This window comes from Macrobrachium rosenbergii, chromosome 26, assembly GCF_040412425.1.
Source record: "Macrobrachium rosenbergii isolate ZJJX-2024 chromosome 26, ASM4041242v1, whole genome shotgun sequence".
Classification (NCBI taxonomy): domain Eukaryota; kingdom Metazoa; phylum Arthropoda; class Malacostraca; order Decapoda; family Palaemonidae; genus Macrobrachium; species Macrobrachium rosenbergii.
Window position 1 is genome coordinate 14,133,508 of NC_089766.1, and position 19,799 is coordinate 14,153,306.

General features: G+C 36.6%; 2 protein-coding genes across 4 annotated transcripts in view; both read right to left on the reverse strand.

Annotated features, from left to right (window-relative positions):
* The window catches only part of CngA (Cyclic nucleotide-gated ion channel subunit A), a 726,729-nt gene that overhangs the window by 441,603 nt on the left and 265,327 nt on the right, over nucleotides 1-19,799 (reverse strand). The window lies entirely within an intron of this gene.
* On the reverse strand, nucleotides 3,425-4,956 carry LOC136852696 (clumping factor A-like). Its single transcript, XM_067127609.1, has 2 exons — nucleotides 4,899-4,956; nucleotides 3,425-4,353 (listed from the first exon to the last, which is right to left on the reverse strand). The coding sequence occupies exons 1-2, from the start codon at nucleotides 4,954-4,956 to the stop codon at nucleotides 3,425-3,427; spliced, it is 987 nt and encodes a 328-aa protein (XP_066983710.1).

Genomic DNA, 19,799 nt, shown 5'->3' on the forward strand with positions numbered 1-19,799 from the left:
GTTTATCAATTTGATGTTCAGGTATCTATACATTTCTCACCCCTTCAGTCCTTGTTGACCCACATATACTATACAAACAATTCATCCGAATTCAAATTACACATTCCACTCCCATAAAGTAGAGTTTGGCTCAAAAACTACCTTCATAAACCCCAACTTTGGTTTTCATGGACATTCTTCTTCCAAACCTTTGCCGAGATCCTGTGCCTTCCATATTCAGCGACTTACATTTTCTCTCATCCAACCATCGTCCGTTACATTTACTACAAAATACTTATCTAAAAACCACTTAAACTGCTTTACCATCCTTACAAGTATTCACTTTTCCATTTTCCTAGGTTACATTTTCCCCTCACTACTTTATTCTTGATAACCCTCATTTCCAACCTTCTCCTCTAAGAAAACTCCCGAGCTCTTACCAGGATCTGCGGATTCTCTACAGTATCGCCGAGTAACACAGTATATTCCGCAAATATCAACTACTCAACTACTGTACACCGGATTCACAGCCTCTTTACTCATATTAATTTTACACCAACATATATATCCTTTTTATGACTTCTTTCGTTTATTCCATCACTATATATATATTAATTTTATATATAATATATATATCCTATATATTTTAATTTTAACCTTTGTAATTGTCATTTTACTGAGTCTGTTTTTAATTTGTAAATCTTGTATATTTTCCATCCTTAAAGTCTCGAAAAATTAAACGATGGCTGTTTTCCATCCTTTTATATATATATATATATATATATATATATATATATATATATATATATATATATATATATATATATATATATATATATATATATATAATATATCCACAATAACATTAACCAGGACATATACAGCTAAAGTTTGAACGACTGTCTCCCGGCCCCATGTGCCCCCCTTGTCACATCCAAAATTAATATGCCAGTCTTCCCTTAATGTAATTATGAACTTTATGGCGTCCCTCTCTCTCTCTCTCTCTCTCTCTCTCTCTCTCTCTCTCTCTCTCTCCCTCCCCCTTTCTCCGTAATTATGGTTCTTGTCAATTTTCTTCCTGGTTCATCCGGTGATATCGATATACCTCACATATACACCCTGGTATTTCCTTGTCAAATGTTGGCGATTTATTTTTTAGTTATCCTGCTGTCAGAGTTTCATTGATCACCGTAACTTTCAGGAGAGCTGTGATATATTTAAATCTTTATGATTTCTTCATATTTACTTGATATTTTCATTTGTTTTTCACCATATTTCTCTTGTCTTTTCTCTCTGATTTTTCCTTTTCTTGAAAGGGATTTATGTTCTGTCATATGAGGTTTCTTCTCTTTTTTCACGTAAAAGGATTCTTTCTCTAGTATCCATTTTGGCTTGTACCATCAACAGCGTTTACTATAATCTTGTGTGTGCTATTATTATTATTATTATTATTATTATTATTATTATTATTATTATTCCTTTTACTATAATCTAATTAAAGCCCTCCTTACCACAGAGTTCAGCTTTACACTTACTTTCAATTTCAAGATCATAATAAACACTATTAGGAGGGACATGATATGACTGCACATAAATCATGTGACAGCTTCGCGTTTTGTGCAGAACTTTTCTCCGTTAATGGCCATGTCAGGGGCTGCTCTCAAACTAACGACCAAACTTGGAATGACGATTTCCAGAAGCCATCAGTTCTGTAAAAAAAATAAATCTATGCCACTATTACCAATATTCCTATTATCGGTGTTGTTTTAGAAGATAACCATCAACTACATACGACACCGTGATGATAGACATAATCCAAATTCAGTGTTGTCAGTAATTATTATCACTAGCTTTACGAATCTCTCTCTCTCTCTCTCTCTCTCTCTCTCTCTCTCTCTCTCTCTCTCTCGCTAAACCACCATTTCCTGAGTCTTCTTTCTCCTCATTTCCCTCCGTCTTCACCTTCTTCCTCCTCCGTCTGAAACAAACTCCTTTAGGGAACTTTTCGGAATAGCGATGCCGAGAGAGGGGTGACAATACAGCCATTAGCGACGATGTAACCACTAGGCACCCCGGGGGGGGACACCCCCAAACGACCAATTCCCCTCTCTATCCACTCCCTTCCTCCCTCCCCCCCCGGTTCCCACACAGTCACCCAGACTCAGCCGACAACGTACCACAATAGACTGACCCACCTTCTTGGGATCTAAGACATCCTTTTCTAACAGAATCCTTTTTTTTTTTAATAGACTTTACAGGGGAAGGACTCTATACCCTTTACATTTAGTTGATTGGGGAAAGACAGTAATAATAATACTCTAACTGCTATCTTTCTTGTCGTAGTAATTACAGTGGTTTTTTACGATATGTCACGGAGTGCTGATGTGTTTTTGTTTTTCGTTTCTAGCTTAGCAGCATTGCTAATTATACTCATATTAACATATTGAGAGTTGAGTAATATTATCCAAATGAATATTTTAAATTACTGCTTTGTGACTCAGAGTAATCGTAGTTATACAGTGGAATGCGACAGATTGAAATCACGCCGCACCACACAGGGTGTCCTTCAAAATTCCTTCTTTGCTTCTCCTAATAACTGTGTGTGAAAAATAATTTGAGAAAGTGATGAAAAGGATTCATGATGGAAATGAATCGTGTGTTTGACTTTGTGGGAGAGAGAGAGTGTCTCGTTTCGTGTAAAAATGGGGATGATACGACAATCACATAATTGGATCTGGTAAGATGAAAACATAATTTGGTTGTCCCTGTACAAAATCTGGTGGATATCGACGTAGACTTGGCTGCCTGTCATAATGGATACTAACCTGACCATTACTTTGTTTATCGCTTCGACGTGACATAATTTGTAGCCCAAGACTTTATGTCAAATTACATCTATCTTTACTAAAAAAAAAAAAAAAAATCCCACAACCAACCATATTCAGATCAGATTCTGACGGTTAACCAAATTTGCTGGATAAAAAGTGCTCTCTGATTCGTTTTAGCTTTCTGTTAAAAGAAAACTATTGATATCGCTATTTGTCTGTCCGTCCGCACTTTTTCTGTCCGCCCTCAAATCTTAAAAACTACTGAAGATAGAGGGCTGCAAATTGGTATGTTGATCATCCATCCTCCAATCATCATACCAAATTGCAGCCCTCTAGCCTCAGTAGTTTTTATTTTATTCAAGATTAAGGTTAGCCATGGTCGTGCGTCTGGCACCGCTATGGGTGCCAACAACACATGCCACCACCGGACCGTGGCTGAAAGTTTCATGGGCCGTGGCTGAGAGTTTCATATAGCATTATACGCTGTACAGAAAACTCGACTGCGCCGAAGAAACTTTGGGGCATTATTTACTTGTTATCACTATTACTAATACACCCATTAAAAAAAAAATATCGGTAATATAAGAAAGGTTTGAGGCGGTTACTCCAGGTCACCTTCATTCAGCGAGATAAGGCGGCCCAGGGCTAGACGACGGCAAGTTGCATTTGACCATAATGATTTTATCACTATTCTTATCATCAATAATAATTTTATCACTATTATTGTCATCAGTACTAATTTTATCACTATTCCTATCATCAGTAATAATTTTATTACCGATACTATCATCTGTACTAATTTTATCACTATTCCTATCATCAGTATCAGTACTAATTTTATTACTGTTACTATCATCAGTACTTATTTTATCACTGTTACTATCATCAGTACTAACTTTATCGCTATTCCTATCATCAGTACTAATTTTATCACTATTCTTATCATCAGTACTAATTATATCACTGTTACTATTATCGGTACTTATTTTAACACTGCTACTATCATCAATACTAATTTTATCGCTATTCCTATCATCAGTACTAATTTTATCACTATTCTTATCATCAGTACTAATTTTATCACTGTTACTATCATCAGCACTTATTTTATCACTGTTACTCTCATCAGTATTAATTTTATCACTGTTACTATCATCAGTACTAATTTTGTCACTATTCTTATCATCAGTACTAATTTTATCACTGTTACTATCATCAGTGCTTATTTTATCACTGTTACTGTCATCAGTATTAATTTTATCACTGTTACTATCGTCAGCACTAATTTTATCACTATTCCTATCATCAGTACTAATTTTATCACTATTCCTATCATCAGTACTTATTTTATCACTCTTCCTATCATCAGTACTAATTTTATCACTATTACTACCGCCAGTGCTAATTTTGTCACTGATACTATCATTAGTCCCAGTAAAAGCACACAAACACCCGTCGATGGCACACGATAAAAAATCCAAATGAACCTGACCAACAGCAGCGCCTCCTCCAGCGCAACACTGGACCCAGAGCTCTTCCGAGTCTTCTGGAAATCACGAGCAAATAAACCCGACGGATTCGCCTTTTGTTTTTCGACAGCTGGCTCTGCCTCGCCCGATTCTTTCCAACGCCAGGCCTCCTGAGTCTCTACTTCGTCTAATCCTAGAGGCATTAAACTTCTGTAACGCCTCAAAGGGAATTAGACGCGAGGGACTCTAATGCAATTAATAGAACAATCCTCTGAGGGGTAGCCAGTTCGAGTAAGATGATTCACTAGAGCTCAATAGAGCTAAATTGGATTGGATTATAGAATTTAGGATATTGGCCAAGAACTGGGACATATGAGGTCACTCAGCGCTGAAAAGGAAAATCGACAGTAAGAAGGTCTGAAAGGTGCAACAAGAGGAAAATCTCACAGCTGCACTGTGAAGCAATGGTTAGAGAGTGGTAAGTCAGGAGGAAGGAAAAGACTATGAACGGAGGTACAGAAAAAGGAATGAAAGAGGCTGCAGCTACGGACCGAAGGGACGCTGCAGAGAACCTTAAGTAATACCTACGGTGCACCACGTGAGGTGCACTGACGGCACTAACCCCCTACGAAGCTGATAAACATCAAGATGTTTATAGAAGGTTCAGCACTGACCACCATATCTCTATGTCTTGCACCTCTATTATACATAATTTCTACTCGCTTTGTAGATTGTCAGCATCCATCTTCTGTTGAAGTGACGCGATGTCAACACTCCTCCTTTCATTTTAATGTGACACTAGCATAATCTAATAGTCTAACAGTCCATTAGTCTAACAGTCTTCCTAAGAGAGCTGCTAATGCTGAAGGACGCTCTAAGCTGAAGGCTAAAATACTACCTTAAATAGCCATTCAAATTAGCCTTACTTTTTCGTGACTTCAATTTCCGTCTGCTTTTACCTATTTGTTATCTATGTCATTCTGTTTTAATTTTCCTGTTCTGTTTATAGGCATTCTCTTCAGAGAAAACTTGTTTTTTTCGTTAATCCTTTCCTGCTTTCTCAAAGCATGTTGAACAACAACAACAACAACAACAACAATAATAATAATAATAATAATAATAATAATAATAATAATAATAATAATAATAATATTTCTACTGGCGCTCGAGTAAATAGTTTCAAAATTTTAAAATGGAATTATTATTGGAATCAACGCGATATAAACTCCTCGAAAGAGCAGAAATCTATCTATCAATCTATCTATTAATCTATCTATCTAACTATATATGTGTGTGTAAGCCTCTTCCTCTGAAGGAAAGCAGTTCCTATTTGTTAAGTGATAAACAAGTACCTAATTCGTTGCTGAAGTCAACAAGAGATACAATGGGTGTGAACTGAACTGAATATAGAATTTAGGCCAAAGGCCAAGCACTGGGACCTATGAGGTCATTCAGCGCTGAAACGGAAATTGACAGTAAAAGGTTGTAAAGGTAACAGGAGGAAAACCTCGCAGTTGCGTTATGAATCAATTGTTAGGAGAGGGTGGAAGTAATATAGAAGAGAATAAGAGAGGAGGTACAGTAAAAGAAACAAAAGGGGTTGCATCTAGGGGTCGAAGGCAAGCTGCAAAGAACTTAAGTAATGCCTACAGTGCACCGTACGAGGTGCCTTGATGGCACTACCCAGCCTACGTGTAATGGGTTTAAACAGAACTTGTCCATATCGTTATATGAACATACATCCTGGATACGAATCCGGCAATACGTAACCTAATATTTTGCTCTATGATTTGAAAATTGGAAGTCACAAATTGCTGGAGAGAGAGAGAGAGAGAGAGAGAGAGAGAGAGAGAGAGAGCACGCGTGTGCAATCATGCCGGCACGAACAAGTTCAAACAAATAAGTCTGATAAAAGAAAAAAAACTTTTGATTAACCATTCGCTACAATAACCCAGCCAAGATACGGAAAGTATCATCAGAGCCAATATGAAACTTTCCCCGAAAAAAAGTGAAAGTTTCTGAGGCCCTTACTCTTAACCATAGCTCTCCCCTCCCCGCCCCCTCATACACAAAGCACCATACTCCCATCCCACCCCACAGCCGCCTCCATCCTCCATACCCAATCCTATTCCAATCCTCTTCCTTTCAAATTTGCGACCAAGTCATATGAGATCCTAGATTGGAAAAATAATCTGAACAGCGCTGAAAGATGCGGATTGTGTAGGGAAAATAAGAGATAGCGGATGCGGATGCTTTCCCTCTTTTCGCGTTTTTATTTAAAAAAACAATTTTGTGATGGAGTAAAAAGTCTCTTTCACATTTACACTTTATGCTGTTCCTAGGTGGAATACAATTTTGCGATAAGAGTAGACTATTATTTTTAAAAAAGAACACAGTTATGTATATACATATACATATATACACATGCATTCATTCATACATACATACATACACATACACATATATATATATATATATATATATATATATATATATATATATATATATATATATATATATATATATATATATATATATATATATATATATATATGAGATTTTGAAATGTTTAAAAAATTTACTAATTGACTAAACAGACGAATTTTCAATATTTTCTCCGGCGAAATTTTTTTCAATGACCTGAAATTATAGTACAAATTTCAATGCATTCCTTCCAACCACTGGCTTATCTTTTTGAATCACACTACAAAGCCTCCTATGGGATCAGCGTTCCCATGAAACGAAAATATTAGATTTTCTGAGAAAAGAATGAGACCATGAAAATATCCATAAAACAGAGATGAAAACCTTGAATGTATAGAGTAAAAATACGAGAGTATTCGAAACTGACGAATGTATCAATATACGTAGGATGCCGATAGGTTTCTCATAAAGCTTCCCTACAAGTTTTTTTCGCTTCTCTTCACTGCTATGGAGTTTTTTCTAACCTTATTCACACAGGAATATAGTAATGGACTTGGCAGTCAAAGGACGTAGAGGGAACAGATTGGAGTTCGCGTGTGTATTAAAAATACAGACGAAATATTTTTACAGTTCTAAAAAATTAGTAAAAAAATGTAAGAGCAAGATCGTATAGTCAACTTGAAAAGTATGTTGATCCTTGCATGAGTGAAACTGGTGCTCTCAACGCTGTAAAAGTAATAACCAGCGAGTGTTGGTGGACTGCTGAATTCGACTGTATAGGTTTATTTTTTTAATGTGTATTTGCACTATGCAAGCATTTCACTCGTCTTACAGGAGGCGTAATCTGAATCTCTCTCCTCTCTCTCTCTCTCTATATATATATATATATATATATATATATATATATATATATATATATATATATATATATATATATATATATATATATATCTATGGTATATGAGAGAGAGAGAGAGAGAGAGAGAGAGAGAGAGAGAGAGAGAGAGAGAGAGAGAGAGAGAGAGAGAGAGAGAGAATCTAAAATCAAGAAGAAAGCAAACCAATTACTCCACAATTACGATAACTCCCCACTGATACATCGAGAGAGAGAGAGAGAGAGAGAGAGAGAGAGAGAGAGAGAGAGAGAGAGAGAGAGAGAGTCTAAAATGAAGAAGAAAGCAAACCAATTACTCCACAATTACGATAACTTCCCACTGATGCAGAGAGAGAGAGAGAGAGAGAGAGAGAGAGAGAGAGAGAGAGAGAGAGAGAGAGAGAGAGAGTCTAAAATCAAAAAGAAAGCAAACCAATTACTCCACAATTACGATAACTTCCCACTGATGCATCGAGAGAGAGAGAGAGAGAGAGAGAGAGAGAGACTGTAAACCCAAGATAAAAAAAAAAAAGACCAATTAGCAAATTACTCCAAACTACGGTAGGTAACTTGTTAATGACGAGAAATCTTACAACTCGGCAGACTGGCTCAATTATCAAGGGACTTCATTATGAAATTCGCCAGCTGAAGGCAGAGTTGTAAGTCAACTTGGAAGGAACACAAAGTTTCCATATATTAACGTGTAAAGACTGAAGTAGAAAAAAGAAAGGAATGATTGATTGACTGATCTAAATATATATGTTGTCTGGTTTCATACAGGTCATCGACACCGACAAATAAATTAATAAACGTTTGAAATATTTTTGTAATGAAATGGGAAGGAAGGAAGGAATATAGAATTTAGGTCAAAGGCCAAACGCTGGCACCCATGAGGTCATTCAGCGCTGAAAGGGAAATTGACAGTAAGAGGTTTTTAAAGGTGTAACAGGAGGAAAACCTCGCGGTTGCGCTATGAAGCAATTGTCAGAGTGGAAAGTCAAACGGAAGAAAGAGAATATGAACAGAAGTACAGTAAAACGAATGATAGAGGTTGCAAGCTAGGGTCGAAGCGACGTTGCGAAGAATCTTAAGTAATGCCTATAGTGCACCACGTGAGGTGTACTGACGGCACTAACCCCCTACGGGAGGGTATGAAATGGGACACATAATTAATAAAAGCTACATAGTCCAATTGAAATGACCTAATCTGTGAGGACTGTACATTATTACCCGAAATATGTTATTTTAAAAATTTTACATTTCGTGGAGTCAGCTCCCTGTCAAATTAAGAAATACCAATACGGTTAAAATTGACTACATCTCTAAGCCTACGACACTCAGAGGGGTATATAACGCCTTTTAAGGTCTCAAGAACGAGACACTGGAGTCCCAGTGGTTCTCAACCAGGTGGATAATTCCCCCTAGGTGGGAAATTTCAGAGTTTCAGGGATGGGGGTTGTGATCACAGATTGGCAGGCTCAAACTGGCTCTAGGACCACACAAAACGTAGTGTGCATCGGTCTCCACTACTGAGAGGTCAAGCTGGGCTTTCTCTCCGCTAGCTTGTGTGTCTGTGTTAGTATTTAGTCGCATATTACAGTATTTGGAATACACCTGTTGAGGCAGACGATTTTGGAGAGGGGGTGGGCGTGGGATGACATTCTGACATATGGTGAAAGGGTGCACGGGCCAAAAAAGGTTGAGATCCACTGCGTGACTTCACCGTCTAGAGTCGTTCAGTTAGGGGGACCGAACGGTCACCATATAAAGTCGTGTGGCCAATAAGATTTTCCGTCTCCAAATAAAGAGCCTACCCCGTAATCTCCCGGATTCCCTGTTATCACCAATCACACTCTCGTGAAAGTTGCCAAGAGTACAAAAATAAAAGACTACTGGTCATCATTAGCATTCATGATGCAAATATTACATGAAACGAGTCGAATTATCACTAACTTGAATACCATGTTTCTGCAAAACAGAACGCCCGACCCTAACGACAAAAAACCCGTGAGTTCAATAATTATTATTATTATTATTATTATTATTATTATTATTATTATTATTATTATTATTATTATTATTTTGTTCAACAGAATGGCAGTTTCAACGGCATTTAATCTATATAGTAAACGTTCAATTCGTCTTATCAATTGCTTTTCTTGCGCTGGAAAGGAATGATGCCCTTACGAGAAGGGCGAAACTAGTCGACAACCCACGAGAGCTACCTCCTACACATCGCTATACCACCGGAAATGAATATTGGTCAATTGCTCGCAACCATTCCAGCGCAAGAAATGCAATTTGATAATACGAACTGAACGTTTACTATATAGATTAAATGCCGCTGAAACTGCCATTCTGTTTAACAAAACCTGTATTAAAGAAGGTCTTCTTCCTAATTTTATTATTATTATTATTATTATTCGAAACGTAAAACTATTCATACGTGGTATAGCTAAAACGCCATTCATTTGCAAAGCAAGCTTCCATACGATAAAAATCTCGTATAAAAAAAAGTAAAAGATGCGCCGAAGTTTCTTCGGCGCAGTGGAGTCTTCTGCCCAGCGTATAGTCAAGGCCACGAAAATAGATCTCGGTATAATGTTCTATGAGCCGCGACCCATGAAACTTAACCACGGCCCGGTGGTGGCCTGTCCTATATCGTTGAAAGACGCAAGATTATGGCTAACTTTAACCTTAAATAAAATAAAAACTACTGAGGCTAGAGGGCTGCAATTTGTTATGTTTGATGATTGAAGGGTGGATGATCAACATACCAATTTGCAGCCCTCTAGCCTCAGTAGTTTTTAAGATCTGAAGGCGGACAGAAAATGTGCGGACTGATAGAGAGAGCCGGCACAATAGTTTTCTTTTGCAGAACACTAAAAGCCTGATCACACGGTTCAACTCCTGGCTTGTGAAATACTATGCACACCTTGCAAAGAACATTAGCAGTCTGGTGTAAGCAGCACTGGGTTATACTGAGGCTTGAGAATCCATCCAAAATAAATATAGTGGTAGTGAGGGCAATGTTAACGAAAACAAGACAATGAGGGAACTTGAAGTAAGGAAAACGGAGGCAGGAAGAGGTCCCAGTGCTCACAATAATCCCGAAAGTGTTGAAGTACTCAACTCAAAAGTGATAGTGGGAAGAAAGCCATTTTGTAACATGGCTAAATCTTGAGGTGTTGGCCGATGGCTGGAAGAAGGAAAACCACAATTTGATCATGAATATCTAGGTTGGACACAACACATAATGTATAATCATATACAATTGGCATTTTTATATACAGGCATGTATGTTAGAGAGATGAGAGAGAGATACTTGGCATGAAATGATCAACATGAGAGAGAGAGACAAGATAAATTTGTAAACTTAATAACCAAGAGAGAGAGATAGATTTTTCATGTAAACTTAATAACTATTGAAGAGAGAGAGAGAAAATGTGAGAGAGAGAGAGAGAGAGAGAGAGAGAGAGAGAGAGAAATAGTTTTGGCATGTTTTTATCACAAGAGAGAGAGAGAGAGAAGAGAGAGAGAGAGAGAGAGAGAGAGAGAGAGAAGACTGAGATAAAGCTTGGCATGTAAACATAACACAGAGAGAGTTCAAGAGAGGCTTGCATGTAAACTTAGTAACTATCCCAAAAGAGAGAGAGAGAGAGAGAGAGAGAGAGAGAGAGAGAGAGAGAGCACACCTTGCATGTAAACAAACATTAGCAGTATGGAGAAATATTTGGCAGTAAACTAATAACTATACAAGAGAGAGAGAGAGAGAGAGAGAGAGAGAGAGAGAGAGAGAGAGAGAGAGAGGCTTGGCATGTAAACTTAATGATTATCCAGAGAGAAAGAGAGAGAGAGAGAGAGAGAGAGAGTTGGCATGTAAACTTAATGATTATTAAGGAGAGAGAGAGAGAGAGAGAGAGAGAGAGAGAGAGAGAGAGAGAGAGAGAGAGAGAGAGAGAAATACTTGGCATGTAAACTTAATGACTATTACGAGAGAGAGAGAGAGAGAGAGAGAGAGAGAGAGAGAGAGACAAGAGAGAGAGAGAGGGAATACAAAACTTAATGACTATTAGAGAGAGAGAGAGAGAGAGAGAGAGAGAGAGAGAGAGAGAGAGAGAGAGAGAGAGAGAGAGAAATAGTGTAAACTTAATAACTATCACAAGAAGAGCCATTTTGAGAGAGTGAGAAGAGAGAGAGAATATTGAAGACTTGAGGTGTCATGTAAATAAGAACTATTACAAGAGAGAGAGAGAGAGAGATGGAGAGAGAGAAGAGAGAGAAAACTGGCATGTAAACTTAAGAATTTGAGAGAGAGAGAGAGAGAGAGAGAGAGAGAGACAAGAGAGAGAGAATGTAGAGAGAGAGAGAGAGATAGATAATTGGCATTTTTATATACAGGCATGTATGTTTAGAGAGAGAGAGAGAGAGAGAGAGAGAGAGAGAGAGAGAGAGAGAAAAACTTGGCATGTAAACTTAATAACTATCACAAGAGAGAGAGAAAGAGAGAGAGAAATACTTGGCATGTGAACTTGATAACTATTACAAGAGCGAGAGAGAGAGAGAGAGAGAGAGAGAGAGAGAGAGAGAGAGAGAGAGAGAGAGAGAGAGAGAGAGAGAGAAATACTTGGCATGTAAACTTGATAACTATCACAGAGTGTCTATTCATAAGCGAACACGCGAACGCATGTTTAATTGAATCCACAAAAATAAGCTTTGATGACCCTGACGATCCAATAATATATCCTAGATCCGCTACGCATCATACCAGGAAAAAAACCTTTGGTGGAAAAATAAGAGTTCTACTTTTAACTCAGGGCCTTGACTCCTGCCCTTTTACCCTTTGATCCTTGCCCTTAGTCCTTATTTCCTCCCCACTACCCTTTACTCGCTTCTTGACCCTTTGCAGCCACCATCATCAACACCCAGTCCTCCTATATTAGAAAAAATAATCTCGATAAGGAATATTTATTGCCTGAGGATAACTCCTGCTTCTTAGAACAAATTCTTGTATTAACTCACTGTTTTTCATAAACAGTTTTGTATATTATTTAATAAGAAAAGTATACCTTAGTTTTACCAGACCACTGAGCTGATTAACAGCTTAAAAATTGGTAAACTATACAGTAGATACCCCATCTCTGTCTACTAATCCTTTCAAAATGGTGAATTACTATTGAAAAATATTGTGATAAGTAGTATTTCCTTATGCATTTTACAATCACAAGCTAGATATAAAGATATGGGTGAGATGGAGGGAATTACAAGGATAAAAATATTGGCACCTTTACTCTTGAGAACGATAAAAGAAAATATATTTACACGAAACATGAATAACTGACTTTGCCTTCCATGAACCAATAGGCTCAGCAACAAATCTCAGCCAGGACTGCAACCTCTCCCAAACTTCAGCGTGTTTCCAGACACGTAGAAAGTTCCTTCGTTTAATACTAAGGGGAATGCACGGCACTGTGGCGTCGTGATTGTTGCTCGCTCTGGTGCAAGGCACTGTGGCATCATGTTACAGCAAAATCAAAGTGATATCCCAGAATAGTAGCACACACACACACACACACACACAGTAATTCGCGAAGTCAAAGCCCAAGGGTGATAAAGTTCCCCATTAATAAATCCTCATGGGAGTTTAAAAACTGAACAATAATGGCACGAAAGAAGCATTAGAGAACATGCTAATCTACGCAAAATGCAGGATCATATTATTGCCCAGGAGATATCAGCAGCGATGATAACATTTTCAGGGGTCCCACGGGTCTGAGTACGCAGAGACAAACAAACAAACAAAATCAATAGAGAGTAAACAAACTGTGGTAATATTACTAGGACGGGTTATATTACCTAAAGATCACGAGAGCTCATCCACGCGTCTAGGACGTAATTTTGCTGAAATTGTTTATGACTTAACAAGCTGAACGAAAGACGAATATCAATATTGCAATTATTTTCGCAACATTACTTATTACACCACACGAGCCCAAACTCTGCACATTAGTCTGACAGGGACGAGATTCTGGTAGCAAAATCTTCGACAAACAAGTTTCAATATGTTTTTAATAAAGCATCGCTAAAGAAAATAAATTACTAAATATTACTAAGTTACGTTTTTATGGAGAGAGAGAGAGAGAGAGAGAGAGAGAGAGAGAGAGAGAGAGAGAGAGAGAGAGAGAGAGCTCAAAATGTCATTAAGCACATCACTACATAATTACGGCAAATTTTACATGGTATAAAGATTTTTATATTGCTATATCATAGATATGCAGAATCTCAACACCAGAGAGAGAGAGAGAGAGAGAGAGAGAGAGAGAGAGAGAGAGAGAGAGAGAGAGAGAGAGAGAGAGAGGTGTAAAAATAAAAAGTCACACGAAGGAAGGGTATTTTCAGATATTGATCGTATTATGCAGAAATTCATACATTAATTTTCTCTTTGAAGCAGGTTTTTTTTACCCTGCTCAGCCGCTAACTTGAAAATGAGAAAATTCATCTCAGCATAAAATGTTATCTAAATAAAGACCATCATTAGCATCTTCGCCCCCAAGGCCGTGTGACGCAAAGGGCCTCTGTAAAATTCCGGGTCTTTCCCGTGCTTTAGCTTCCACAAATCTCCACTTATCTCCAACTCTCCGAGCGGCCAATGAAGAATTAGAGGAATTTATTTCTGCTGATAGAAATTAATTTCTCGTCATAATGTGGTTCGGATTCCACAATAAGCTGTAGGTCCCGTTGTTAGGTAACCAGTTGGTTCTTAGCCACGTAAAATAAATCTAATCCTTCGGGCCAGCCCTAGGAGAGCTGTTAACCAGCTCGGTGGTATGGGTAAACTAAGATATACTTTTTTTTCACTTATCTCCAGCCTCCCTATTACAGTTCACACCCAAGTAAGTATGTGCATTTTGAACTCTTCCGTTCTCCCCAGGGTGGTGCGAAGGACATGTCCAAACCATCTCCATTTCCCTAACATCATTATCTCGTCTACGTCACCTGACTACTAGTATTCGTTCTGAAACTTTCTTCTTAAAAGCATATAAGCTTTCAGATCTAGTTTCATCGTCATATCATAATTCATGTTCCCATAACAATACGGGTCTTTCTAGACTCTGTATAAGCTAACTTTCGAGTGTAGTTTCAGTCTATCTGATTCCCAATCTTTTCAGTTCGTCCATTGTTTGATTTGCCTTTTTTACTCTTTCACTAAATTCCAACTCAAGAGAACCTCCACTGGATATCATCGTTGCTACATTTTATTATTATTATTCAGAATATGAAACCTATTCATATGTAACAAGCCCACAGGGACCACTAACTTGATCAAGCTTCCAAAGAATATGGCGTTCATTTGGACGAAGTAAGAGGAAGTAAAGGGAAAAACAGAAAGAACAGATCCCACTTATTAGAAAAAAAAATAATTAATAGATAAAAATGTATTAAAGTGCAAGGAGAATAGTATTAGGCCAGTAATGCATTGCATTTTCGCTTGAACTTAAGTACAAAATGCACGACATCTTCAGGGAGGCTGTTCCACAGTCCAACATATTTGAAAGATATAGTTTCTGTCTTCGCTTTAGTAATATCAGACCTTAATATTCAACATCTGTCAATATTTAGATAAATCTTTTAAATGTAATTATTGACAAATGCCAGATATTCCTACAAGCAAAGACAGAACACGTAGCAACGACCAATCATTCAAAACAACTGTGAAGTCTCTCTCTCTCTCTCTCTCTCTCTCTCTCTCTCTCTCTCTCTCTCTCTCTCTCTCTCTCTCTCTCTCCATCAGTCAATCACATCTTATGTTTGACAATTTCATCAGCATTCAAGTCAGCGTTTTTCGTGTGTAAGAGGAACCACAAACGAAATCACCTGCAAAGACAACTTTTTTACCAAATTACCTCAATAATAAAACATTAAAGTTGAATATGACAGAAAATATTAATTATCTCTTCTTATTACTGTAATTACCATCATCCTCGAAGACTAAGAAGAACAACCGCGTTCGTTAAAGAAGAGAAAAAATAAGACCATAATTCTCCTTGTTGGACTCAATCTTGATATATCGGTAAAAACACACTTGAAATCCTTCACCTTCAAGAGGACCCCGTCCTCGTTATCGAAGGAAGCAAAATTCGTTATCGTTGTTGCTGATAATGATGATGTTGCATTTACTATTATTATTATTATTATTATTATTATTATTATTATTATTATTATTATTATTATTATTATTATTCAGCAGATAAACCACAATTCATATGGAGCAAACCAACGGGGTCATTGACTTGAAATTCAAGCTTCCAAAGAATATCGTGTCCATTAGGAAGAAGCAAGAGGAAGTAGAGGGAAATACAGAAAGAAGAGATACCACTTATTAAAAAAGAAAAATAAATTCATAAATAAATAAATAGGTAAAAATGTATTAAAATGCAAGAAGAATAGTATTAGGGTAGCAATGCATTGCACCGTGTTCGCTTGAACTTCTGAAGTTCCAACTGCAAGACATCCTCTGGGAGTCTGTTCCACAGTCCAATGGACTGCCATTGTTTTTGTTGACTGTCATTATTTTTGTGGACGAAGATACCTTAATTGATATCATTACTGTTATCGCTGTTGGACAATTAGACTCCAAATTCAAGCGAAGATGCAGCGTATTACCACCCCAAAACAATTCGCCTTTACTTTAATAATATAGCTATATTTTTATTTATTTATTTATGAAATTATTAATTCATCTTTTTTCTAATGACCGATTTCTTTTTGATTTCCTACTACCTTCTGTAATTTCTTTCTATGGAAGCTTCAATTTCAAGACAATGCCCGTGTAGGCTTGTTGAATAAGAATAGGGTTGATCTTCTGAATAATAATAATAATAATAATAATAATAATAATAATAATAATAATAATAATAATAATAATAATAATAATAATAATAATAATTATTATTATTATTATTATTATTACTATTATTATTCATTTCTTTAATGATACCATTATTGCTATCACTCGTCGTACCACTATTACAAACAACAACACTAATCTCAATCCTAACATACGAGGACACCGACATCCTTCCAAGTTGCTGAACATTCAAGACGAATATTGTAATTCCTCTCATTTTTTTTTTTAATTAGGCGTCTTGAAACCCCCAAGTGATTACACAACTCTTGTACAACCGCCCCCCTGCCTCTTTTGAACCCGACGCAGCTTTGATGGGGTTTATGATGGTTGGGTCGCCCAGAACTAGATCATTTAAAGTCGGGGTGTCCAGGGATGGCACTTTTCCCTGTACAGTGTTCACAGAGAGAGAGAGAGAGAGAGAGAGAGAGAGAGAGAGAGAGAGAGAGAGAGAGAGAGAGAGAGAGAGAGATCTAAGGCAATTAATTCATGGGATACATATGTGTATGAATGTGCGAACCTGTGTGGTCATGAACACTTATGCTTGTAAAGACGGTTTGTTTCTGTGTCAACACACGAGAACATGTATGTATGTATGTATGCATTGGTATATATATATATATATATATATATATATATATATATATATATATATATATATATATATATATATATATATTTATATATACATATATAGATAGATAGATAGATAGATAGATAGATATACTTATGTATACATATATTATACATATATTTATACATATGTGTATGTATATATGTGTATATATGTATATATATATACTATGTATATATAATACTTACATTCCTTTTTGAGGAGTGCTCCCACCACCACCGTCGACTGTAAACCAGACACAGAACATACAACGTAGATCTAAAGATTTAAATGAAAATGCCGAAACCGTTCTTCCTGCCCAAAACATATGAACTGGATATGGAAATTCGAGTAGGGATCATCAACTCGTTACTGAAGACCTGACCAGTACCGGGGATTCATCCTTGATTTCACAATAATTGGATAAATGTGACAACTATTATTGTACCGCACCCCTATGGAATAAACAAGCTATTTGGTATCCCGTCTAGTTTTGAAATTCGCTTCAAACAAAAGCAGCATCTAAATCGAGTACTGACAATGAGAACCTTTAGGAGTGACTGGTTCCCGGATTTGAGAACGGTGCTGACAACTAGCCTATATTTGCTAGGTCTGCGGACTGCTCCCGACCACAAGTTTGTTATTGGGATCCAGCGCCTGATGGGGCCAAGGAAAAAGTGCGATGGGCTTGCAACCTCATCCGTCAAGACTTAGGGAGAAACAGGTAGGCAATGCCTCTGTAACATCACCAGCGCCAATGGATAAAGAGGGCATGAATTTTATATATATATATATATATATATATATATATATATATATATATATATATATATATATATATATATATATATATATATGAAATTTTTATCACACCGTGATTTATATACAATCATGAAGCTACAAATGTCGTTTAATATCAAATTCACGCTACCTCGAGAGTATCTCCGATGAGAATTATCACCGAAGGGGAATTTATATAAGTGATAAATGAACAGGTACCACTGGGACGCGAACCCTTGGCATGGACCCATTCAACGACTCAGTAGACGTTACCACCGCGCGATGGCGCGGTGGTAACGTCTACTGGAGTCGTTGAATGGGTCCATGCCAAGGGTTCGCGTCCCAGTGGTACCTGTTCATTTATCACTTATATAAATTCCCTTCGGTGATAATTCTCCATCGGAGATACTCGAGGTAGCGTGAATTTGATATTAAACGACATTTGTAGTTTCATGATTATATATATATATATATATATATATATATATATATATATATATATATATATATATATATATATATATATATATATATATATAATATATATATTAAATATACGTGGGCGTGTGTGCTGAAGGGAAGGGGGGAAGAGAGAGAGAGAGAGAGAGAGAGAGAGAGAGAGAGAGAGAGAGAGAGAGAGAGAGATGATGTATGACGAACTTTATTAGGGATGAAAATTTTTCATTAAAAATTTCAATCAAAAAACTTCGGAAAAGTTCCATGATCCTCTTCCATAGGGGAATCCCCTTATTGATTTCCTAAGTATCTGAGAAGTCATCGCATGGGTTTGTTTTAGTGTCTACTACTACTACTACTACTACTACTACTACTACTACTATTAATATTTAATCTACAAACATTTCCGCAAATAGTGCTCTTTCTGATGTACTTGATGGCAAGCGACACATCAGAGTAGTGATGCTATGGCTATGTACCTAAGGAAGGGTGTAGACTGGCTACCTACTTTTGGAGAAATTATGTTCATATCCTCATACACACTATATATATATATATATATATATATATATATATATATATATATATATATATATATATACATAAATATAATATATGTACATAAATAAATATATTATATAAATATATATACAGTATATGTGTGTGTGCATGATTAAAATGTACATATGCAGATCTGTAAGTGTGTGTGCAGTCAGACAAATATGTTCCTGTACATTTTAATATGTTAAAAACGGAATATATGAGTAAACTACAGTCACCACCCTACTTACGAACATTCATGTTACGAACATTCAGAGATAACTTTATGAACTTCTAATGTCAGACGCTGCTCTCCCGAAATTCTCTCCAAGTTCATAATTTTCAAAGCATGGAAAAAATACTACATTTTGAATGCTGCATGAATCTAAATTTTATTAGCTTCTTTTTACCTTTCTAACATCCAAAGTAATTCGTTATATTACTATATGTTTAAAAAAAGAGTGAAAATAGTATAATCTATGACTCCAGTGTTAATCTAAGACTCCCGATAACTTGGAAATGTAAACATGATATATTTCAAAGTTCAATATCTTAACAAGTTTTAATAATCTTTCAACAAAAATTATGCACTGCATATTAAAAATCAACTTACGGACAATTCAAGATACGAACGGCCATCCAGAACGCAACTCGTTCGTAAGTCGGGTAGTGACTTAAGCACTTCACTATTTATTGCCAAAAAAGGCAAATTCTAGAAGATTACATTTAACCTACCTATTTCAAAACCTTAACGCAAAATGACCTAATCTTTCACTCTCCTTGCAACTTATAACTACAAATACGGCAAGGGAATGATGAAAATCCATCCTCTTTTGTTTATATAAAACTGACGATGCTAAAAAGTATGAATAAGCATGAATCCTCCAAAACTGAATTTTCCATTCTCTAGTGAACGGATGTGAAATTAATC